Here is a 25,043-nt window from a genome sequence, read left to right as displayed (position 1 = left end):
GTTTATATGCAGTGGAGATTTGGCCTCTGGGTGAGGAATATGTTAAGTGAATTAAGGTATTGTATCATAGGCCACTGACAGTGCTGCTCATGAATGGCTGTAGATCTCTGAAAGTTTTGGTATTCAGAGAGCAACTAGGAAGGGCTGTCCCTTATTGTTCACATTGGCTATAGAGCCTTTGGCAGAGGCCATTAGGCAAGTTCATTTTATATTTGGGCTGTGCTGTGGGGGAAAGCAGCACAAGATCAAATTTTATGCTGATGACATGTTGCTATTTGTATCAAAGTCAGACAATTCAGTTCCCGCTATTATTGACATGGTGGGTAGATTTAATACTTGCTCCGATTATAATGTTAATTTTAATAAGTCTGAGGCTATGCTGGTGGGAGAGAGTGGAGGGGTAGTTGAGACCACCTCCTCTTGCTAATTTTCTGTTTACATGGCCCCCATCGGGGTTTACTTATCTGGGTCTTGTAATTATCCCCTTTTTCAAACAACTAAGGCCAATTTTCCTCAATAGATTGGATCTATTAGGTGAGGCCTGATTCGTTGGACAACCCTGCCAGTCTCATGGCTGGGTAGGATTGCAATGATTAAGGTAAATGTTTTGTCTAGATTGCTGTATCCACTGTGGATGTTGCCAATTTAATTGTCTGCTGGGGTCTAAAAGGATATCAATGGAATGATCAGTTTGCTTACATGGAATAAAAAGAAGCCTTGTTGAAAGTTCACCAAGTTCCCAGGTTCTAAGGGGGCTTGGAGGTCCTGAATATTGGATTGTACCAATTCTTCGGTTTATAAGGGACTGGGTTAGAAAGGACCGTTCCTCCATTTGGCTCGATATTGATGCAAACCAGTCAGTTTTTCCTTTAAAGGTTATGTTATTCTACAGGGTCTTTAGGTTGGGTTCTGCTAGGTGCGAAAATACTAGAATTATTAATACTTTAGAGTGTGGAGAATGGTCCATCATTTAGAAGTGCGATCTAAACTGACTTCCACTCTTTCCCCCATCCAGGGCAACCCGGACTTCCTAGGTCTTATAGATCATGGATTTGATATTTGAAGAGATAGAAAGCATTTGTATGCTTGGAGAAATGTTTAGCATTGCTTCCTTCTCATCCTTTGAGCAGCTATGCCAACAATTTAACATGCCAAGATTGCAACTTAAGAGACTTTATCATTAACAGAACAACTTTGCGACCTAACTCTTCTATCTGAAACAGCTAATTAGCAAGTTTTATGACACCTTGTGCTCCAAATCCTCCGTTAGTGCATTAGGTACCTTGCACTCTTGGCGAAGAAACTTGACAACTAACAATAATGAAGAGATATGGGTAATACATGTGGTAATAGATTGTGCCCATCGAATTTTGGTATGCAGCATAATGAAGGAGACTCAGTTCAAGATACTGCAACACTCGCAAATTTGCATATCACACCGAGTTTGAGACACAGGTTTGATCCTGCTATGTCTCTGATGTGCCTAAAGTGCCTGGTGGTCGAGGGTGATTATATACAATGCATTTGGACCTGTATCAAGATTCAATCATATTGGTCTTGTGCAGTTAAGGAGCTTGAGAGGATATTCAGAGGGGCCTTAGAATTTGATCCTTTGTTCCTAATTCAGAGGTTGAGACACAGGTTTGATCCTGCTGTGTCCCTGATGTGCCTAAAGTGCCTGGTGGTCAAGGGTGATTATATACAATGCATATGGACCTGTAAAAAGATTCAATCATATTGGTCTTGTGTAGTTAAGGAGCTTGAGATGATATTCAGAAGGGCCTTAGAATTTGATCCCTTTTTCCTCCCAGATAGGATTATTGACATTACTAAAACAAGGCTGCGTAACATTATAACTTTTGTAGCTTGGAAAAATATCCTCTGCTCCTGGATGAGTGACAAATATTTTTCAATTCAAAACTGGCATAAAATAGGAATGGAATGCATTCCTATGGAATTCCTGACGTCTGTACTCCATTCTAAGTCTAATGCATTCTGTAAAGCGTGGGACCCCATCTCAAATTCATAGGCGCCACTTTGTCTGACCTGCTCCTGCAAGGTTTACCATTACCTATATTACCAGTCATGATCTCACTATCATTAGTCCAATGTATAAGTGAAGGCACTAGCTCTTAAGGACCATTGTTCTGAATTTTTTTTTTTTTTAATTTTGTTTTAAATAAATTTAGAGTACCCAATTTTTTTTTTCGAATTAAGGGGCAATTTAGCATGGCCAATCCACCTACCCTGCACATCTTTAGGTTGTGTGGGTGAAACTCACGCAGATACGGGGAGAACATGCAAACTCCACACGGACAGTGACTGGGCCAGGATCGAACCCGGGTCCTCAGCGCCGTAGGCAGCAGTGCTAACCACTGCGCCACCGTGCCACCCCCATTATTCTGAATTGATCCTATCTTTCTCTGTTGTTATGTTTGCAGAAATATTTGTTCTGTTCTGTACCAGTTCGTTTTGAAAATTTCTTGCGTTATCTGTAAAAATTATAAAACGCTCATAGAAGCATAGATTTTTTAAAATAGTGCCGTGGCATTTTTCACATCCAACTGAGGGGCAGACCGGAATTAATTTAATGTCCCATCTGAAAGATGTCAGCCCTGACAGCGCAGCACTGCACTGGACTATCAGCCTTGATTCTTGTGCCAAAGTCCTGGAGTGGGACTTGAACCAAGTATCTCTCTCTCTCAGAGCTATGAATGCGAGCAATTGATCCACAGCTGATGCATATGGCAATTCATGTTTATAATGAGCCCCATTAGCTGAAACTTGCCTCTTGAGGGTCAGATATTAGCCAATTGCAGTTAAGCTTTTGCAATGTAGGTTCTATCTCTTAAATGGACAATTGCATCCTAGCAACTTCAGCAACTGGTAATAATGTGTTTCAGTCTAAAACAAGCATACATTATTACTGCAATGGGATTGTTTTTCAGTGGCATAGTGTATGAACTGAAAATCTAGTATTGATTCAAGGCATCTTAGAATTCCATGAAGAGCTTGCAGTCTAAAGATTAATAAGAATAAATTCAAAAATACACTAAAGTAAAGTTGCATTCCAGCTCAGAATCTGTTTACAGGTATGAAGAAAGAACTCAATTCAACTTGAAATCAGTCAAACCATTCTGCATTAAAATAAAAACCATTTGTTGTTCAGTAATCTATGAAAAATAACTTGATCTACTTATACCAGTTCAGCCAATTGAAATATATCGCTAAGTACAATAGTTTTATACATTTCCTTGAGACAGTAATATTAAAATATTTGCAGTTGGTTAATCAACTAAAATGAGAAAAAACAAAAAGACAAGTGATAACAAACCTGAAATAAGAAAGCATCCCCAAGGGAATTGCTGAGACAAAATACATAATCTTTCTTTGGATGTTCAGGCACCGCCTGAACAATACTATTTTCAATCCAAACCATGTGCTTTGGTACACTATTCTGGTCCACACCTGATCTCCCATCTCCATCATAAAAAAACAAGGTGCAGCCTAAAGTTGAAAAAGACAAATAATATTCTGAATGAAATTCAATTTACATCAATTAATTGTGTATATCAACTTCGTCTTCGTAACATTCTCAACTAAATGGCAAACTTGAGTATTTTTAAAGAGCTTTATACTTTTTAGAAGATATACTTAGAGCTGCCAAGGATTTTTTTGATTCATTTATTATTCTTGGAAAATTTATTTTCTACTCTCATGAATTTCTTGCTGGAATACCCTCCAGTACCTCATCTAAATGATCATTATTCAGGCATCAGCCTCAATGGTGAACAGTAGTAGAATTTAACTAGGTGAAATTGTTTATTGTTATTTTTATTGTTTATTGAAAGAGGTGCATTCCATCACTGGATGGTAAGCAGGAACCTGAACTCTGGCTGGTTTTGCCCACAGCCTAGAGGCATCAAGTCTTGCTGTAGCTTTTGACAGTGCCTCAGCTGAGATCAGCTTCATTGTGCTATTCAACTTGATGATTTATACAGAAAGATTTTAACTCAGTCCAACTGATAGGAACAGGTTGGGCACGTAGTTAAAATAGCAGGCACAGGTTTTTTTGGGGGGGGGGGAATTGCGCACAACCTTTATTCTAGCTGCCTATCCGTACCACTGGAGAACTTAAAGGAGTGGTCATTTGAGCGCAGGATCCATCTGCTCTCTGTTTTGCCAGGAACGTTTCCAAATCACTTTCTTCTCAGTTTTATGACCTCATCACCTTTAGTAAACCTCCTGCTTGTAAACTACTGATGGTTTATAGTGGATGGAGAAACTACTGGGAACTCAGGGGCAGCAGTAGCACTCAGCACCAGCTGCAACTGTGCCCATCAAAAGACATAAGTGAGAACCGCTCATCCCATTACACATCACACATGTTCCAAGTGTCTCTTCCCTGGATTTATCTGACTCAGAAGGCTGTGCATCCCAAGCCACTTGCCTCAGACCTCTGCAGCCTCTTATAATAGGATCTGCTATCCACTGAATCAGGGAGGCTACTTAGCTAGTGACTGTTAAAGTTATCACAGCCGTGCTTTTGCCACTGTTGGCTTTCAATCTACTCCAGGGGTTATGTTATCAGTTGCATTTTTGTGTGCAGTTCACAGCTGTGAGAAAGAGGTACACTGAGGTGCTCAATGGCACATCACCTTCCCTGTTGATCTCAACAGTCAGCAGAGATTTACCACAGTGGCTAAACAGGTTCTAGCGATCTCTGGATACTTGAGCCTGGTAGGGTCCAGTTAGAGACTGCGGTGCTTCGACTGCTTCTGGAACAATGTGGCCTTGCTAATTTGCTTGCACCATGAGGGTTACTGGTTGAAAGGATGACAAAGGACCAAACTTTCTGAAATCCTGAGAAAGGACAACTTTCTCACAGTATTGCTATTCCCATGGGATTTTCCAATCTAGAGAAGAACAGACTACAGCAGATGAGTGACTACTTGAAAACGTTATCTAATTGGTTCACCAGTCAATGGTGCCTTTTATGTAATAGAATGTCTTAAGTTTCTCCAAAGTAGAATCCAGACCCTGGATGGCAGCATTTAAGCTTCTAGAAACTCAATGGTGACATTGATTATTTTAGTTAGGGCTTGGTGCAGCAGCCTGTGAAATAAACATGCTCTCCAGAGTGCTGATGTCATCATAAAGGCTGGTAGCAGAATCCTCCAGACGATAACATTGAAACTCCTTAGCATCCTCCCATCTACTTCATAGAATTTACAGTGCAGGAGGCGGCCATTCGGCCCATCGAGTCTGCACCGGCTCTTTGAAAGAGCACCCTACCCAAGCCCACACCTCCACCCTATCCCCATAACCCAGTAAAACCGCCCAACACTAAGGGCAATTTTGGACACTAAGGGCAATTTATCATGGCCAATCCACCTAAACTACACATCTTTGGACTGTGGGAGGAAACCGGAGCACCCGGAGGAAACCCACGCACACACGGGGAGAACGTGCAGATTCCGCACAGACAGCAACCCAGCCGGGAATCGAACCTGGGACCCTGGAGCTGTGAAGCGATTGTGCTAACCACCATGCTACCGTGCTGCCCTTGTGGGAGACAGCTGTATTCTTCTCACAGCTGAACCAATGAAGTCTACATTTTTGTTGGACTCAGCAGATATAGGGGAGGACCCTTGCTCTTAAGTGAGCTATCTTCTGGCCTGTCCCGCAATCCAAATTCACTTGCTTCTCACTGATGCGGGTTGTTTCCTCATTTGTTGACCCTTCTATCTCACAATCTAAGGGAAAACATAACAGGTGCCACTGAGAGAACTGGACAGTCTTCGTATGCTATTTGTACCATCTGCTGTAATCGCCTTCTGGATAGCCTGGTGAATGTGGGAACTTAAGATATATATTGTGTTATATTTATCTGGTGTAGTAATGGTTAAAATCCTGGGTTTGTATGTGTATGTGACTGCTGCAGTAATGGTTTTAAAAATGCTGGTCTAAAAAAAAGACAGACACTTGGGCTGCAGAACATGCAATTAAGATGCCGTAAAAGGTCATAGTGAGTCGAATGGAAGTACCTCCTCGAGGTACTGGAACGGTTTGGGCTAAGAGCGGGATTCACCGCCTGGTTGAGATTCTTCTACAATGCTCCCAAGGCGAGTGTTCAAACCAACACCACCAGCTCTGGATACTTCCAGCTACAAAGAGGCAGAAGGCAAGGATTCCCGTTGTCCCCACTCTTGTTCAAGCTAGCAATCGAACCTCTGGCGATAGCCCTGCAGGACACGAAAAGCTGGAAGGGTATCCAGAGAGGAGACAGAGAGCACAGAGTCTCACTCTATGCGGATGACATGCTCCTGTATGTCTTGAAGCCGTAGGAAGGACTGAGGGCAATCATGCAGATCCTGTTCGAGTTTGGAACCTTTTCGGGTTACAATCTCAACCTGGGCAAAAGTGAGGCATTCCCAGTGAACCCAAATGGGGGAGGGGCAGAGCTGGAGGGGCTCCCATTTAAAACAGCCCAGAACAGATTCCGATACCTGGGGATCCAAATAGCCAGAGACCTGACACAGATCCACAAGTGGAACATGACCAGCCTGGTGGAGGAAGTCAAAAAGGACCTACAGAGGTGGGGCGCACTGCCAATCTCCCTGGCGGGGAGAGTGCAGACAATCAAGATGAACTTGCTGCCGAGGTTCCTCTTCCTGTTTAGATCCATACCGATCTTCATCCCCAAAGCCTTTTCCAAAACGTAGACAGTTTAATCATGACGTTTTTGTGGGGGGTAAGAACCCGAGAATTCCCAAACCGACACGGGAAAGAAGGAAAATCAAAGATGGCTTGGCATTACCAAACCTGCAGTACTACCACTGGGCAGCAACGGTAGAAAGAGTGAGGGGATGGGTAAACAAACCCAACTCAGATTGGTACAGATGGAGGAGGCCTCCTGCAATGGAATGGCCCTCCGGGGCTTGGTACAGCAGCACTCCCATCCCCCTCGGCAAAATACACATCAAGCCCAGTGGTAGCGGCTACACTGAAAACGTGGGCCCAATGAAGACAGCACTTTGGGCTGACCAGGATGTCCCCCATGGCTCCCATCTGCGGCAATCACAAATTCCCCCCAGCCATGATAAACACTACCTTTAGGAAATGGAGACAGGATGGGGAGAGACTATAAGTTAGGGACTTTTATGTAGGGCACAGATTAGCGACACTGGATGAACGTACGGAGGAATGGGTCCAGGAAATGAGACACCTGTAAATAAAGCACTTCCTCCGCAAGGAGACAGTAGGGTAACTACACGACAAGGGGACCTGATAAGCACAGACAGTAAAGAAGGGGGACTATGTGAGAAAATATATGGACAGCTACTGGACAGAGCCCGAACACCACTGGACGAGACCAGACGGAAATGGGAGGATGAACTGGGGACAGAAGTGGGGTGGGAACTCTGGATCAAAACACTGAGCAGAGCTAACCCTTTGCCTCATGCAGCTCAAAGTGGTGCACAGAGCACACCTGATCAAAACCCGAATGAGCAGGTTCTTCCCAGAAGTGGAGGACAAATGTGAACGGTGCCAGAGGGGCCCGGCCAACCACACCTACATGTTCTGGGCTTGTCCCAAATTTGCGGAGTTCTGGACAGCCTTCTCCGAGGCAATGTCCAAGGTTGTGGGGGCGAGGGTGAAGCCATGCCCAAATGTGGCAATCTTCAGGGTATCAGAGCAGCCAGAGCTACACATGGGGAAGAGGGCCGACACCCTCGCTTTCGCTTCGTTAATTGCACGCCGGAGAATCCTGCTCGGCTGGCGATCGGCAGCACCACCCACAGCTGCAGACTGGCTGGCAGACCTGTCGGAATTTCTCCACCTGGAGAAGATTAAGTACGCCACCAGAGGGTCGGAGGAAGTCTTCCTGAAAGCAAGGGGGCAGTTTGACGACCTGTTCCAGAACCTGTTCGAGGCCAGCAACAACGAGGAAGATGGGGAAACGGGAAAGATAGAAAGAAAAGGGAGAGGAAAAAAGACACAAAAGGGGACAACATGGGAGGGAGGGAGCAACCCACCCACCCCAATCACAGGGGAAACACGGCTGAAGTTTATGGGAAAAAAAGAAAGGGAGGAGGAAGGGGAGAGAAAGTGTGTGTGTGGGGGGGGGGGGGGGGGGGGGAGAGAACCCCCCTTTTCCCACCCCCCCTCCCCATTCCCCCCACCCAACCAAAAGAAAAAGAATGACCAGGCGGGACCATGAGGGGTTGGTGGGGGCAGGGGGGACCACACACCGAGCCAGAGGGCGGCAGAATGTAAATAGGGGAAGTTAAGGGAAGTACAAGACAAACCTTGCAGTATAATACAGTAAATAAACACGGCCAACAATGTACATCACTGTTAATAAATTTTGAAAATGCCAATAAAAAGATTTTTTTTTAAAAAGTAAACGGTCATAATTCTGTCCAACCATGTACACTGTTTACCGAAATAGGGTAATACCGAAAATGAAATTTTGTTTATAGAAAGGAGAGTCCCTGAGGAGTAGATAATTACAGGCATTCAGCGGAATTCTCAGCACCTGAGACTAAGCGTTGACACCGGGGCAGGATGCATGTTCTGCGACAGCAAAGCTAGTGCTGTACTTGGACGAATTCACCAATGGTTGAGGGGCTAAGCACAGGCACCATGTGGAACACGATTAATTCCAATGAAAAACGGCATCTGATTTGCAGGGGTAAGATTGGCACTCGAGAGGCTGACAAGCAGTAGCCACATATTAGCACTCCACTCCCCTCACAAACTCATCCCAGCCAACAGGATGGCACTGGTTGCGCTGGAGCATGCACAGCCCATTGATGGGTTGGCTGGGGCCAGAGGGTACTAGGGGGATGGCCTGGGGTGGAACCCATACAACCCGTGGCGTCAAGATCACAATGGGCAGTCAGCAGCATGCGCAACCACATGGCTGTCTGGAGACTGCGGCAATGGTGTTCCATGTCCATCCACCTTGACCCCACAGCCCACCTCCTGGCCACCGCCCGCTACTCCCCGGCCCTGGCAGAAGTCCCCCAGCCAGCGCCACAACTGTGAGCATACTATGGCATGGTCGGACTTTACCCTCACCCTCATCAGCCACGGGCCACGTTTCATGATTTTTAAAAGCACAAGTGAACCTCGACTTCGAGAATTCCCCCTGGTGAAGGCGGAGGATCACGGAGGTCCCGGAGTATATTGGATCAGGCCCACTAATGATATGCCAACAGCGTGTACCGTGAGTGTGGAGTGGAACGCATTGCGCTGCTGTTGAGGCACCAGAGATTGGATTTGGTGCGAACCCGGCGCCCGCAATGATGTAGGCGTCAAAACCGATTCTGCGCCCAATCGCCTTTCCCGCCTTCAGCATCGACCAATGGAGAATCCCGCCCATTGTGTTTAGCCTTAATAAGAGGGTCATAACCCAGTTATTGGGATTGAGATGATATAGTTAATGGGAGGACCAGGGGTTGAAGCAGTCATGTGTGGTGTTTTCAGTTTTAGTTTTTTGCTGGAAAGCGAGCCGAGAAGCAGTTTCTGAAGAATACAGCCAGTGATTCTACAGTATTCTGACAGGGTGTGTAGCCACCTAAAATGGTTGATTCCCTATTAATTTGGCCAAAACCCGATTTAAAATGGCTAACCGGAAAGGCTGATGGGAAAAGCAGCCAACAGGACACAAACGGACAGCTGCAGACAGAATAGCTCTGGGGAAGTCGGCCCAGATCGATTCTCAAGACTATTAGCAGCACATCAACCCAGACATCTGCAGTTTAATCGGCTATCCCCGGGAACAATTGCGACATATTAGCAATTGAATGCCGGACCAGACCTGTCGGCGCCTGCATTGGCCGAAACAAAGACAGGTGAACGACCACCCCCCGATCGAGGAATCGCCCCATTATTGGAGCATATCGAACCCAGTGATTGGGAACAAGTCCAATCACTTGGGACTCAGGGTCAAGGGCCGCCCCGAGAGGCGGAAAGCCCCTGGGCCCTATAAAGTGAGGGGCCAAGTTCAGATCGCTCTCTCTCTCCCTTCTTCACCTGCTCGCAACCTTCGCAAGAACCTTCAACAAAGAACCGTAAGTCTGACTCCAGCGATCGCTACCCGATAGAGATTCCTAGCCATCGACCCGTATCAGCCTTTTGAATCCCGCAGGCCAAACCCAATTCGATAAGCCATTCGATTCATTGACCTGGTGGGCCATTCCTAAAGTTAAGTATTGGCCAGTAGGTTTTGATATAGATAGTAGGATTATTGTGTAAGTATTGATTGCTGTACATAATAAATGACCGTTGATTTCAATCTTACTTAGCGGTGTGCTGACTTATTAATCATAACTGAAGCTTGAACCACGTGGCGGTATCCGAAAGATACCTGGCGACTCGTGAGCAAAGGTGACATAATCAGAGCTAAGAAAACTAAGGCTAAAAAGAGCAACAGGTGTCAGGTCTCTCTCATAAATCAGTCTCAAAAGATCCCTATCCAATCTTTGGCATGTAATCCTGCGTTTGCTGTCTCTAGTTAAAAGTGGGTTTTGACCAGAGATGAGTTTGTTTGATTGGAAATGAAAAAGATAGCAGGTAGGACTCAAGTGTTTCATTTTAGTGTTAAGCATGGTTTAACAGGTAACAATTTATTGTATGTGTTCAAGTTAGTTTAATCCTATGTTCGTAATAAAGCTCTTTTTAATATACCAAATCCCTATTTGTGGGTGGAGTCACTCCTGAGTGAAGTATCCTTACCTCAGTCCTACAAATTAAATAAAATGTTCGGGTCTGGTCCAAGATCGTAATAGTAGGAGTGAAATTTAATACTGTTGCACTGCTTAAATGGCTGCAACAGCAAGAAGTTCCAGCGCAGCTATTCTAAATACTTTGAAATAGTGGAAGATGTCAAAAGTTGTTTCATCAGGGGCAGCACGGTGGCGCAGTAGTTCATACTACTCCCTCATGACGCTGAGGACCCGGGTTCGATCCCAGCCCCAGGTCACTGTCCATGTGGAGTTTGCACATTCTCCCCATGTCTGCATGTGTCTCAACCCCATAATCCAAAGATGTGCAGGGTAGGTGGATTGGCCATGCTAAATTGCCCCTTAATTGGAAAAAAATTGAATTGGGTACATAACATTTTTTTAAATTGTTTCATCAAGCCACAAAATTCCCAGGTTTGCAGCAGGAATCCGATTGATGAAATTAAAAAAAGGAAATCTAGGATCTTCGGCCTGAGGGAAGGAAATTCACAAAGTTCACAATAAAGAGGACAAGTATAACTACAGATAAACTTGAGGAAATCACAGCCACTCTATCAATTTATATTATCCATTCCTGCTGATGAATCATGTCCATTGCGAAAGAGATAAATGAAATTACTCTGCAAAATAAGGAATGTTACCGTCTCAATATAACAATTCAATTGACTTGTGACAAAGGTGCCATCAACTGTTGTACCAGTGTGGACCTGTTAGTCAAATGGCCTGTTCCTGTGCTGTAAATACAATGCAAGTAGAACTTAAGTACCTGACAATGACTGATTGTGATAGACAGTCTTGGCAGTACAGTGGTTCGGTTTGATATAGATTCCAGATTTGTTGCTGTCGTAACATTATGAACATTTTCCAGGGGAAATATAATTTTCTGATGCACTGGCATCTTCACAAGTTTAGATGGGTTCTGGATTGACATAATGGTGAAGTGGGTATCTGTGGGTTAATGCCAAATGGCACCGATGCTGCCATACCACCAAAGAATATCAAAACAGCATAAGGGAAAAGACATAGTTGAAGGTGAAGGAACGTTGTGAGGATCCAGAAAACACAAATTCAAAGTTTCAACTTCATCAGCAAGGATTCAACTATTCTCTAAATTGAACTTTAGATAATGTCATGCCATAGGCTTTCATAGTAATGATTTCAATCGGCAAACAAAAAGCTTTATAGTGACCACCATCAATCACTTCCAGATTGCCAACATCTCTAGCAACCTGCAAGAGCACTTTCCTAGAGGCATTGTTTAATGGGAGAGGTGACCGACGTTGTGGAAGGAAAGTTATGTTGGATGTATTTCATGTTTTTTGCCATTTGCTGGCTGAGGGCAGATTTTAGACAGGAGCTACAGGGATCCAAGAATGAGGATGGGGGGAAATTGTAAAACCATTCAAAATAAACAGACATTGTGCACTAAACCTCTCCATTACATTTCCCACTGTTTTCTGTCTCCATTACATTCAAAAATAGGTGTTAAGCTGAGGATAATGCAACCGATGATCTCATATAAGTTGATAATTAATTTGTTTTTAAAGAATGCAGTACATTAAATGAAGAGAAAGTGGTGGAAAGCAAGCATTTATTTCACAAAGCTGATACTAAAATATCTACAATCATAAATAGCATGACTAGCTAGCAGCACTTAACTCCATTTCATTGGTAAGGTTTTAGGTAATGAGTTTTCTGAAACAAAATAAAGATCAAAATGTACCTTTTAATGATACCCAATAATATTTCCATTTTCTTCGTGTGGCCAATTCCACTTTTTTATTTTTCTTGTGGACTAAAAAGTTCTTCACAGCAAGTGAGCCTGCTTTTCGAACAGTCCCTTGGTCTGTAGTTTGGCTATCTGACTGTCCTGGGGAGCTGAGGGTACCACTGCTTTGTTCATCACTTAAAGCTGACTCTGCTTCTTCTGGATTTTCTGTGCCGATGACATTTGACTCCAATGTACATCTAAAATTTTCATACACCCCTTGCCGAAGTGCATCGCCTGTTGAGCCAATCTCACTATAAATTAACCCACGATTAAAAGTGAGTGGATGGCATGTTGAACTGGTAATATTGGAATAGCGAGAAAGATGGTCATTATCTGTCATCGCACCATCAATACCACTATCTGCACATTCACTTCCATCTCCTGAAGTAACATCCTACATAGAAACACACACAAATTTACTACTATGGCTGGGTGGATGATTTCACCAATGCATCGATATGAAACAAAATAATAATCCACATGCAAATTGTAGCAATTACAAGTTCAATTATATTTATTTTATCCTCCACTCATTTACAATGTTTGAAAATTACTTCAGCAGTCTATTCTCAAGCTTATGAAAAATCCTTTATTCTTTCTTGAGCATAGTAATTTGGATAATATTTTTAGCACTGCTGCCTTATGGTGCCGAGGACCCGGGTTCAATCGCGGGGAGTTTGCACATTCTCCCAGGGTCTGTGTGGATCTCACCCCCACAACCCAAAAATGTGCAGGATTGGTGAATTGGCCACGCTAAATTGCCCCTTAATTGAAAAAAAAAGAATTGGGTACTCTTTTTATTTTAAAAAATTATTATTTGAATAATATTTGTAAATGCTATCCTCAACTATTTTAGTTATTTACTTTAACTGTTCCCTTTTATCGTCCCAGGTTACGCACCATGGAAACAAGCATAGTCAGACGGGTGGCATGGTAGCGCAGTGGTTAGCACTGTTGCTTCACAGCTCAAGGGTCCCAGGTTCAATTCCCAGCTTGGGTCACTGTCTGCGTGGAGTCTGCACGTTCTCCCCGTGTCCACGTGGGTTTCCTCCGGGTGCTCCGGTTTCCTCCCACAAGTCCCGAAAGACGTGCTGTTAGGGAATTTGGTCATTCTGAATTCTGTCTATGTACCCGAACTGGCGCCGGAATGTGGCAACTAGGGGCTTTTTACAGTAACTTCATTGCTGTGTTAATGTAAGCTTACTTGTGACAATAATAAAGATTATTTTTTAAATGGTTCCATTTTCAGCTAATATCTGCACAGATGCAGATTTTAACCAAAATTATTGGAAAGTAATTCCACAGCCAGATGAACTGAGCGAAACTGCAGATTATTTCACCATACAATGTACTATTTACACATTAATATTGATTCACTATCCCATCTGTTGGCTCTTTATGCACCACATTGTCATATTGACAGAGTCATCCAGACTCGAAACATTAGCTCCCTTCTCTCTCCACAGATGCCATCAGACCGGAGATTGTCCAGTAGTGCAAAAACAAGAAAACCCACGCCTACGTGGGTTTCCTCCGGGTGCTCCGGTTTCCTCCCACAGTCCAAAGATGTGCAGGTTAGGTGGATTGGCCATGCTAAATTGCCCTTAGTGTCCAAAATTGCCCTTAGTGTTGGGTGGGGTTACTGGGTTATGGGGATAGGGTGGAGGTGGGGGCTTGGCTAGGGTGCTCTTTTAAAGAGCCGGTGCTGACTCGATGGGCCGTATGGCCTCCTTCTGCACTGTAAATTCTGTAATCAATAAAGCTGTCCGAACCGTTCTAGTACCTCCCACAGATAATCCCATTTAACCCGATCAAAAGCCTTTTCTGCATCCATCGCGATCACTACTTCCACCTCCCTAGCTTCCGGGGGCATCATGATCACATTTAACAGACCTCTTCAATACCGGTAAATGTTAATTAACTTAAATGCTTAAAAAAAAATATTGGACAGTCTTTCTGGCCCCAGCTAAATAAGACAAAAATAGAATGACAACCCTCATTTTCAGAATACTGCTGACTATTTGACACCAAACCATTATCCTAACAAATGTCTGCAATTAACCTTTACTACTTACTGTATACTTAACCACTGAATAAAAACTAGTCAACATTATCTTTATCCTATGCATTACCTGCGTTGTTTTGGATCTTCTGACATGCGTAGTTCTGTCCTCATCATTAATGTGGCTTAATCGTCCTTTAGAGGCTCCTTCTGAAAGGCAATGGGACTTCCTGCAGGGCAGTGTAGAGGCAGCATATGAAGATACACTTGCATCTCCTCCAGCAGACCATGTCACAGCATTTGTATTTTCTGGCTGCATTGTACCATGTGAATGGGCCCTCAAATTCCGATAGTAAGTCATAAATCTATTTCTCCGTGTCTTGTTCATGCCTGCAGCAGTAAATTTCTGACCACATAGTTCATTTAGAGAGGTAGCTCGTTGGCCTCCACTCAATTGTTCCAATTCCATGGAATTACTGTTTATTAACCTACTTTCTGCATATTCCTTGTCATCATTATTATCCAACAGATCTTCTGTACTAGTTAACCGATCTTGACTTAGGTCAGATAAGGAGAATTCCATACTATCTTGTCGCCACATGTCAGCGGATTTGGAACGTTTTTTCCTGATATTTGTGCTTTCTAAAACAGTTGTTCCATTTCCAGTAACTAGATGCAGATCGCCAACATTTGCTTGGCAAGCGGAGTCCAATCTGATTTCCCCAAAATTCTCCACATCTTGGACAATGTGCCTTTCCAAACAAATGTCAAGTTCATCTCTAGAATGTACTGGCTGCACAGCACTCCTTCTCCTGATACTGGAAACTGAAGAGCCTGTATGATAAGACACAGGCCTTGCATTTTTACCCATTCTACCCACCCAAGAGGAATGGGTAAAGTCTTCAGTCAAAACATTATTAAGGATTCCAGGATTACTGATGTCAAGGCCATCCCTTGCCAGTGACTGTGGAATGCTAGGAGTGCTGCTAGATTTAGTGCTGGTTTCAGAATTTCTGTGTGTAATCCTGACTGCAGAGGTAGGCCTAGCTCTTCGAGCAGTTTTAGTGGGAACGCGAAGTGATCGAGACATATGCTTGCGTGCCAGACCTGCACGTTCATCTCCAGAAAATGCTCGTTCACTATCATTCTGGCTCTCTGAATTTCCCATGTTTTGGTATGTCTAAGGAAACAAGAACATACCTACAGAATTTAAAAGAGAGTTTTGTTAGAGAATCATACTGAGAAATGAAAACTTAATAATATTTGACACAAACTTCCCTAGATCAAAAACTTTCAGAAGAAAGTAACAAATGACAAAATTGGATCAAGAATGGGATGATCTTCAAAATGTTATGAGATTTATAAAGTGCAGGCAATCAAGATAATGTAAAATTAAATGGTTTATTGCTGCAGAATCCCAGTTATAGTGCGCATTTGGAGCTATTTAATAGGGTTCAAAAGGGTTCACATTGATTCCCATACAATACAGATTCTAAGACAAGGCTGTGATGAAAAAGACTAGCAGCAGTCATTGAACACTGTCATTTTTCTGAAATTCTGCTCAATGTCTCTCTCGCTCTCTACCCTAGGACCAACAACTGTATTCAGCTACACATCAAAGATTTTGCAATATCATTTTCTCTAAATGCAGACCACCATTCCAATTTAACAGCAAAAAAAAAATCACATTTTTTAATACTTCCAGTAGCTGCTGTAGCATTCTCAACAGTGCAAAACATCATGTCATTTTTCTTCTATGTGACTAACATTCAAGTGAGAGCCTTGCACCATAATGAGAAAAGAACAGTTGACATCTGGCGCTGCCTTCGAGCTACCATCATCATTGTGGTTTATCAACTCAGATTCTAAATATATTTTATGCTCTAATTTAAGGCATTCGTCATCCATATCAATGTTGCAGGAATTTCCCAAATGCTAACTTTGCCTTTTGACATAGTTGCTGCGCCTAACTTGCTGAGTTAGGCATTTGCTTAAGAAAAAAAGTCAGATTTTAAAGTTGGAGTTATTTTCAAGAACAGTTTATATATTTTCACTGCTAATAGAACAATATTGAAACTTTGTAGCCTCGAAGAGAAAATTTCATCACAGGAAAATTAAACACAGATCGATCAGAATGAATTAAGAGAGATTGTACTTACTGTCCACTGTCAATTATTTTTCTATTAACATATGGCTAATAATGATTATTTCCACTATGGTTTCATATTTATATTGAGAATTCAGGATTGTTTTTACTTGAAAATACTGCTTTTTAAAACATGCCTCAAATGTATTAAACACATTTGTAAGTGTTATCCACTGTGAATTTGCAATATTTGGAGGTCATTTTAGTGTATGTTCCCATTCAAGATTATTGTTCCCTAATTATAGATGAAAACACAAATAGGCAAACCATTTCAGTGACTGATTTTTACCAACTTGCAGATTTTAAATTTGCCATTTTTTTTATGGGCCTCCCCTTTAAAACAATATGCACAAGACATTCAAATACCCTTCAGTACATCTAACCTCAAAACATGCAAGGAGCGATATGGGATCAGAAGGCATAGAATCTCTGTGGGTAGAGGTGAGAAATCGCAAAGGTAAAAAGACGCTGATGGGAGTTATGTACAGGCCCCCTAGCAGTAGTCAGGATGTGGGGCAGAAAATAAATCAGGAGATAGAAAAGGCATGTAAAAAAGGCAATATTACAATAATCATGGGGGACTTCAAATATGCAGGTGGACTGGGAAAATCAGATTGGTAGTGGATCCCAAGAAAAGGAATTTGTGGAATGTGTAAGAGATGTTTTTTTGGAGCAGCTTGTGACAGCCTACTAGAGAACAGGCAATTCTGGATTTGGTGATGTGTAATGCGGCAGACTTGATTAGGGAACTTAAGGTGAAGGAACCCTTAGGGAGCAGTGACCACAATATGATGGAATTTACCCTGCAGTTTGAGAGGGAGAAGCTGTAATCAGATGTAACGGTATTACAATTAAATAAGGGTAACTACAAAGGCATGAGGGAGGAGCTGGCCAGAGTTAATTGGAAAAGGAGCCTAGCAGGGAAGACAATGGAACAGCAATGGCAGGAGTTTTGGGGGTTATTAGGGAGGCACAACAGAAATTCATCCCAAGGAGGAGGAAACATACTAAGGGGAGGATAAGGCATCCATGGCTGACGAGGGAAGTCAAGGACAGCATAAAAGCTAAAGAAAAAGCATACAAAGTGGCGACAATTAGTGGGAAGCCAGAGGATTGGGAAGCTTTAAAAGCGAGCAGAGGACAACTAAAAAAGCAATAAGGGGGGGGGGAGAAGATGAATTATGAGTGCAAATTAGCTCGTAACATATAGGAAGAGATTTTTGTTTCAATATATAAAAAGTAACAAGAGAGGCAAAAATAAACTTTGGACCACTGGAAAATGTGGCTGGTGAAGTAATATTCGGAAACAGAAGAACTGAATAGTTACTTTACACCAGTCTTCACGGTGGAAGACACCAGTAGGATGCCAGAGCTCCAGGAGATCCAGGGGGTAGAGGTGAGTGCAGTGATCATTACAAAGGAGAAGGTTCTCGGGAAACTGAAAGGTCTGCAGGTGGATAAGTCACCTGGACCGGATGGACTACACCCTAGGTTCCTAAAAGAGATAGCTGAGGAAATTGTGGAGGCATTGGTGATGATCTTTCAGGTATCACTGGAGGCAGGAAGGGTCCCAGAGGACTGGAAAGTGGCTAATGTAACACCACTGTTTAGAAGGAAGGGAGGCAGAAGACGGGAAATTATAGGCCGGTAAGCCGGACTTCGGTCATTGTAAGATTTTAGAGTGTGTTATTAAAGATGAGATCGTGAAGGACTTGTAAGTGCATGGTAAAATAGGACTGAGTCAGCACGGCTTTGGCAAAGGGAGTTCTGACAAATCTGTTAGAGTTCTTTGAGGAGGTAACAAGGAAGTTAGACAAAGGAGAACCAGTGGATGTGATTTATTTAGGTTTCCAGAAGGCCTTTGATAAGGTGCCGCACAAGAGACTGTTATTTAGTTAAAAGCCCATGGTGTTAAGGGTAAGATCCTGGCATGGATAGAGGATTGGCTGACTGGCAGAAGGCAGAGAATGGAGATAAAGGGGTCTTTTTCAGGATGGCAGCCAGTGACTAGTGGTGTGTCTCAGGGGTCTGTGCTGGGACCACAACTTTTCACAATATACATTAATGATCTGGAAGAAGGAACCAAAGGCACTGTTGTTAAGTTTGCAGATGATACAAAGATCTGTAGAGGGACAGGTAGTATTGAGGAAGCAAGGGGGCTCCAGAAGGATTTTGACAAGCTAGGAGAGTGGGCAATGAAGTGGCAAACAAATGAAATACAATGTTGAAAAGTGTGAGGTTATGCACTTTGGAAGGAGGAATTTAGGCATAGACTATTTGCTAAATGGGCAAATGCTTAGGAAATCAGAAGCACAAAAAGACTTGGGAGTCCTTGTTCCCGATTCTCTTAAGATTAACGTGCAGGTTCAGTCGGCAGTTAAGAAGGCAAATGCAATGTTAGCATTTATGTCAAGAGGGCTAGAATACAAGACCGGGGATGTACTTCTGAGGCTGTATAAAGCCCCGTTTGGAGTATTGTGAGCAGTTTTGGGCCCCGGATCTAAGGAAGGATGTGCTGGCCTTGGAAAGGGTCCAGAGAAGGTTCACAAGAATGATCCCTGGAATGAAGAGCTTGTCGTATCAGGAATGATTGAGGGCTCTGGGTCTGTACTCGTTGGAGTTTAGAAGGATATGGGGGGATCTTATTGAAGCTTACAGGATACTGCGAGGCCTGGATAGAGTGGACGTGGAGAGAATGTTTCCACTTGCCGGAGAAACTAGAACCAGAGGACACCATCTCAGACTAAAGAGACGATCCTTTAAAACAGAGATGAGGAGGAACTTCTTCAGCCAGAGGGTGGTGAATCTGTGAAACTCTTTGCCGCAGAAGGCTGTGGAGGCCAAATCACTGAGCATCTTTAAGACAGAGATAGATAGGTTCTTGGTTAATAAGAGGATCAGGGGTTATGGGGAGAAGGCAGGAGAATGGGGTTGAGAAAATATCAGCCATGATTGAATGGCAGAGCAGACTCGATGAGCCGAGTGGCCTAATTCTGCTCCTGTGTCTTATGGTCTAATTGCAAATAAAGAGAAATATAAAATGCCATGACTAAAAACCATACCTTGCAGATTGATGTTGAGATCAAGCAACACTTCACCTGTTGCATTCAGGTGGAGTACATGGCAGATATTAATAACATAGCAAACAAATTATCAGCAATTCTGTATCTCTTAATCCTCCTGCTCAAGATTCCAGATCTTCTTCAGAATTTGGTTTCAATCAGTGAAATTCATCAGGAGAGCCTAAAAATAAATTTTAAAATAATTAACAGTCACAGTGCACTATATTGAATATAAGAGTGACAACATAATTGAGCACCACACAAAACTGACTTTGTAGGGTTACCTCCAAAATAATTCTACCCTCTACATACTACAGTAGTTACGTCTATTTTCATTGAATGTCATACATTTAGTTGAGGATGTCAGATAGGCAGTTTTGCACTTGGTCTTCCAATTCCATGACTAAGAAGTCCCAGGATTGGTGCAGCAATACTGGTTTGTTTTGACTTGAAGCTAAACACTGGAGTCAATGTCCTAAGAAAATCTAATCCAGCTAGAATTGAGGCGATGTGCAGAGTCTATGTATATTATATATGTATATATATGAACAAAGATGACTGTACAAAACAGATACTCTTTGCTTTATTCAGGATCTTCCATTCCCAGCGGGAGTCTATAAATAGCTTTATCTGAAGGAAGGAAGGGACATATTCTAAACATTTTGTATTTCAACAGGGCCTCTGATGCAGAATCTCTAATGAGCAGATCCACAGAATGCAAGCCAGTGCTAAAAAAGATAACTTACCGAGGATCAGCAGTTTTGACTTTAAATAATATTAAGAGAGCATCCTGCACCAGAGTGTCATTTACCTATGGTTAAAATCTTCTTGCTTCTCCTCCCATCTGTACTTCTAGGTGTTTTTTAATGGAAAGGGTGAGGCTCTCTACATGTAGCTTTCATGACTTTCAGCCTCAAGTAGTGCCAGCAAGATTTCAGTAAATCTAAGCTGAGAGCAGCAAGATATATTTAGAACTAAAACTTAAAATCCTTGTTATTTTTCATTCCAATTTACAAGTTGCGTATAATGTTTAATCTTTTCATCAGAAGCTGTTACAAACATTCCACACCAATAAGCAAATGTAGGCAATAAGCAAATGTAGGCAATATAAAATAATTACATGGATCAATGACATACCAAGCAAGAGACAGTGTCTGAGGCAGAGGGCGGTGGCTGAAGAGAGAAACAGAATTCAGAGTATTTAATGTTTAAATTCAACTGTGTATCTCAATGCCCTCCCCTTCTTTCTGTTGCACTCTGTTTTTATTGCACTCAGTAAATATATTGCAACCTTTCAGAGCATTTCATCTGGCTGATTAGTATCCAGGGCTGAGCCTGTAATCATCTTTCAGTGTTTGAAAATGATCTGATTCATAGAGACTACACCTGAAATTACAGGGCAGTTGTGGGTAAAGCTGGAAAAATCTAACAGAATTGCATAAAATAGTATAATCACTTCACCAAGAAGGAGCAGACAGAAATGATTCTTGACAAGTTGAGCTGGTGCACTGGCTTATCCACCATCACAGAGCTGCCCATAACAGTCACAGAATGGTATGGCTGAGTGAATTATCACAATTTTCCTCCCATCTCTTCAGGTGAATTCTAACGGCCGGATGTGTGCACCTCCAGTGAGTCAGCTAGCAGCCTCCATAGTGCTGATGTGAGTGGCTCTGCCAAATCTATTGCTGCAACCTTAAAAATATTTCATATATGCAAATGGGAAGCAGCTTCTTAAACTGCCCCAGTTGGGTCTTCGATGGATCTGACAGTGGGAGCTGCAAGAAGAAGTTGTGTGATAGTGTTCTGATATATCAGCTGTGCAGCCCCAATGGATCCTGGTGGGAAGAGCAAGAAAAGTGAGAGCTGCTTAGGAGATTGAGGTAAATTAGTAAGGAGATAGAAAGGTGAATAAAAAGTAAGAGTTTTAAGACTAGTAGCCGAGCAACGACAATCAAGTCACAAAACAGAAACCTGAAAAAGGAAACACAATTAATACCAGCACGACTAAACAGAATCATAGAATCCCTACAATGCAGAAGGAGGCCATTCGGCCCATTGAGTCTGCACTTACCCTTCAGAAGACCAACCTACCTAGGCCCAATCACATGCCCTATCCCTGTAACCCCACCCAATGTTTGGACATTTATGGGCAATTTAGTGTGGCCAATTCACCAAACCTGGACATCTTTGGATTGTGGGATGAAACCGGAGGAAGCCCACGCAGACACAGGAAGAATATGCAAACTCCATAGTGTAACCCAAAGTCAGAGTCAAACCTTGGTCCCCGGTGCTGTGAAGGAGCAGTGCTAACCACTGTGCATCTAAAAATTGTGAACGGATGTTTAATCTGATGTAAAAACTGCAATACCATTATGACTATTGCACGTCCAAAAAAAATAAATTTAAGTCTTCGAGGAGAGATCCAATCTTCTGGGGCGTAAACAAACTAGTACTATTACATTCATTCAAATCTTTTACACGCGATGTAAGTCGGAGACTATGTGCAACACTGTTCATCATATACACATGCATGCTACATCAAAAGGTCACTCCCAAACCAATCAATAAATGACATGGTCTCAAAATCTGATCAAGTTTGGCTCAATCCTTACATTGTGTGGACGATTCTCAAGTTGTTTTTTGGTCTACGTCCTTGTCCACTTGGGTCACCAGAGACTATCAAAGATAACAGACTAAGTCAACAAGTTTGAAACTACAGGAAGACCTATATTTCCCACAGCTCCACAACATGCACAATTACAGGTGCTCCAAAACTGCAATTTAAACACATCTATTTCTAACATTGCACATTTAATCAAAGCTTAATCAGTTCAACTGATTGTTCACTATTATTATTACTCATTTAACGATTAAATCTCACAGCCTTTGTGCAAGGCCACATTTCAAGTAATATGGTAATCAAAGCAGTCATAGTAAATACAGAGATTATCAAGTCTCAATTCTTTGTAAGTAGCCATTTCCATTATATAGTCTAAAGCACTGCACCAAAGAAAATATTTTCATGGCCCAAAGACAAACAGAAGAAAATAAATCCTCCTCTCAAATTAAGTTGTTGGTTCAAAACGTGGAGTGCAGTTGTGGTCTACTTTGAGTGGGGCCAGATGGAAACTGGGTTGAAATTTATAAATGTAATTCAATAGAGCCCTTACAGTCTGCAGCAAGATGCGACTTTTATCTAATTAATCTGGGTTGGTTCTAATGCCAGATGCCAAAGGTGGAAAAAAAAAGTCTGATAAATTTTCTTTTGACCGCACATAACGGGTGGGATTCTCCCCTCTGGGGACTTGCCCCACACCCGCCGAAAAACGGGCGAGAATCACTGAACTTTTTCCTCGAAGGTCCGGGGTAATTCTCCATATGCCAGGGGCTAGCAGAGCCTCGGCGTGCGTCCCGCAGTTCTGACTGCCGGCGGGATCCTGCTAGCCAGACCGCAAAGCTGCGCATGCGCACGCCGGCCGCAAGCAAGTCCACCAGCGGCCCACCTCGGCGCTGGCACCGGGGACATGGCGGAGCCACACAGCGGGCCCACGCGGAAGAGGGTAGGTCCCTCCCAGATCGCGATGGCCCGCCGATCAGTGGCCCCCGATCGCGAGCCTGGCCACCATTGAGGCTCCCCCGAGTCAGATACCCCCCGATCCCACCAGGACCGCCACCGCGGCCACGAGTCTCAGCTCCCGCGGATGGTACCACATGTAAACCACGCCAGCGGGAGTGCGGTCGGTCGACCGCAGAGAATCGTCGAAGGGGTCTGTTCCAACATCCCCGGACAGGCGGCGCGTCGACTTCGCGGGCGGAATTGGCAGGTCTGCGGAGAATCACAGAAGCGCCATCACGCCGGATTTCCGGCATGAACGGCTATTCTCCGGCCCTGCGCCAGGCACAATTCCGGGGTGGAGAATCCCGCCCTCTATTTCTTCAATGGTTTTCAGGATTGATTCCTGTGGATACCCACTTAATCCCAATGTTTGTATTTACAATGGATAATGGGAGTCAGCAACCTCAAGTTAACCTTCAGAATTCATAAACTAATTCTTATGCCTCTGTCCAGTGTAAATGTTATAATAATTAATTGGTATGACTATACATCAACAGACTCCATATTTTCCAGGATCAGTCCTTCTCATTTTATACATGAGCATAATCTTTTGTGTACTTTCTGTAAAATGACAATTTGTATTGATTTGAATACAAGAGTCAAACCAACGTTCTACTTTAATCATAAAAAATAAAGTCTCCTCAACAAAACAAGAGTCTAAGGGTGGCAGGTGTCAGATGGAAGTCAGAGAAGTTGTTGAGAGCACAGGAGGGGGAATGGCGATGTGAAACATGTGTGGGATTGGAGAAGTAAAGGAGGCTTGGGTACAGAGTGCCACTGAAGTATTAAAGTATGAAAATTCTCGCATTGTGCTGTGGGTGAACTAACGGGAAAGCAGAACCCACGAGAAAGGTCTATGCGGTGCGCCGTGTAAAGGGGAGATGTGAAAATAACCTGTGGATCTAGCAGTACTGATATGGTAATAGAGCTAGCATCAGTAAAAGGAGGTACAGACTTAGACCTGAAAGTGACCAGTTTGGGGAAAATAGGCACTAACCAAGAGCACTAGAGAGTTGGCGGCTATGCTGAGAAATAGAAACACGCAATTCAATAGGTTGGGAAGATGGTTTTAGATGCAGAACATGCCAGAGGTGAGAAAGCACAAATAAAATGAAGCTACCGGGCAGCACGGTGGCGAAGTGGCTAACACTGCTGCCTCATGGCACCAAGGTCCCAGGTTCAATCCCGGCTCTGGGTCAATGTCCGTGTGGGGTTTGCACATTCTCCCCGCCATGGGTTTCGCCCCCACAACCCAAGGGTGTGTAGGGTAGATGGATTGGCCACGCTAAATTGCCCCTTCATTGGATAAATGAATTGGGTACTCTAAATTTTTTTTTTTTTAAAGTAAAGTGAAGCCACTTGTCTCTAGGAAAGGATCAAAGATGGGTCCATCTAATTTTATTGTAGCAAAAATTCAGAAAACTCAGAAACAACATAAATTGTTATTCCAAGCCTGCCTTTGGTCACCACAACAACCCTTGCCAGAAAATGATCAGATTCTACAATACTCAAAAAAGACCTTGGGCCTCCCAACTCAAACAATTTCCAACTAGTGATAACATGCTGGTGTGTCTTGGCTCAAGAGGTCAGTTTCTTTTTTCTCCTCCTTTGCTTGTTTCTCTTCTCCATTTGTTATCCTTCCTACTTTCCTATATTTGTCTTCTCTCTTTCCCAAGGCGATGGGGTATG

General features: G+C 43.1%; 1 protein-coding gene across 6 annotated transcripts in view; it reads right to left on the bottom strand.

The window, feature by feature from the left end:
• The window catches only part of LOC140428034 (rho guanine nucleotide exchange factor TIAM1-like), a 473,602-nt gene that overhangs the window by 292,651 nt on the left and 155,908 nt on the right, over window positions 1-25,043 (bottom strand). For 4 of the 6 annotated variants that reach the window (XM_072514007.1, XM_072514011.1, XM_072514012.1 and 1 more), the window contains 4 exons: window positions 19,736-19,916; window positions 14,658-15,727; window positions 12,478-12,919; window positions 3,335-3,507 (listed from right to left, as the gene is read on the bottom strand). In XM_072514007.1, the coding sequence (XP_072370108.1) occupies window positions 3,335-3,507; window positions 12,478-12,919; window positions 14,658-15,695 (1,653 nt within the window). In that variant the 5' untranslated portion in view covers window positions 15,696-15,727; window positions 19,736-19,916. Of the gene's footprint in view, window positions 1-3,334; window positions 3,508-12,477; window positions 12,920-14,657; window positions 15,728-19,735; window positions 19,917-20,872; window positions 20,909-25,043 lie in introns of all 6 variants that reach the window. The other 2 variants (XM_072514009.1, XM_072514010.1) reach the window with 1 other exon arrangement.

Source organism: Scyliorhinus torazame, chromosome 8 (genome assembly GCF_047496885.1).
Source record: "Scyliorhinus torazame isolate Kashiwa2021f chromosome 8, sScyTor2.1, whole genome shotgun sequence".
Lineage (NCBI taxonomy): Eukaryota > Metazoa > Chordata > Chondrichthyes > Carcharhiniformes > Scyliorhinidae > Scyliorhinus > Scyliorhinus torazame.
The sequence above is the reverse complement of the archived record's forward strand: the minus strand, read 5'-3'. Positions and strand labels throughout refer to the sequence as shown.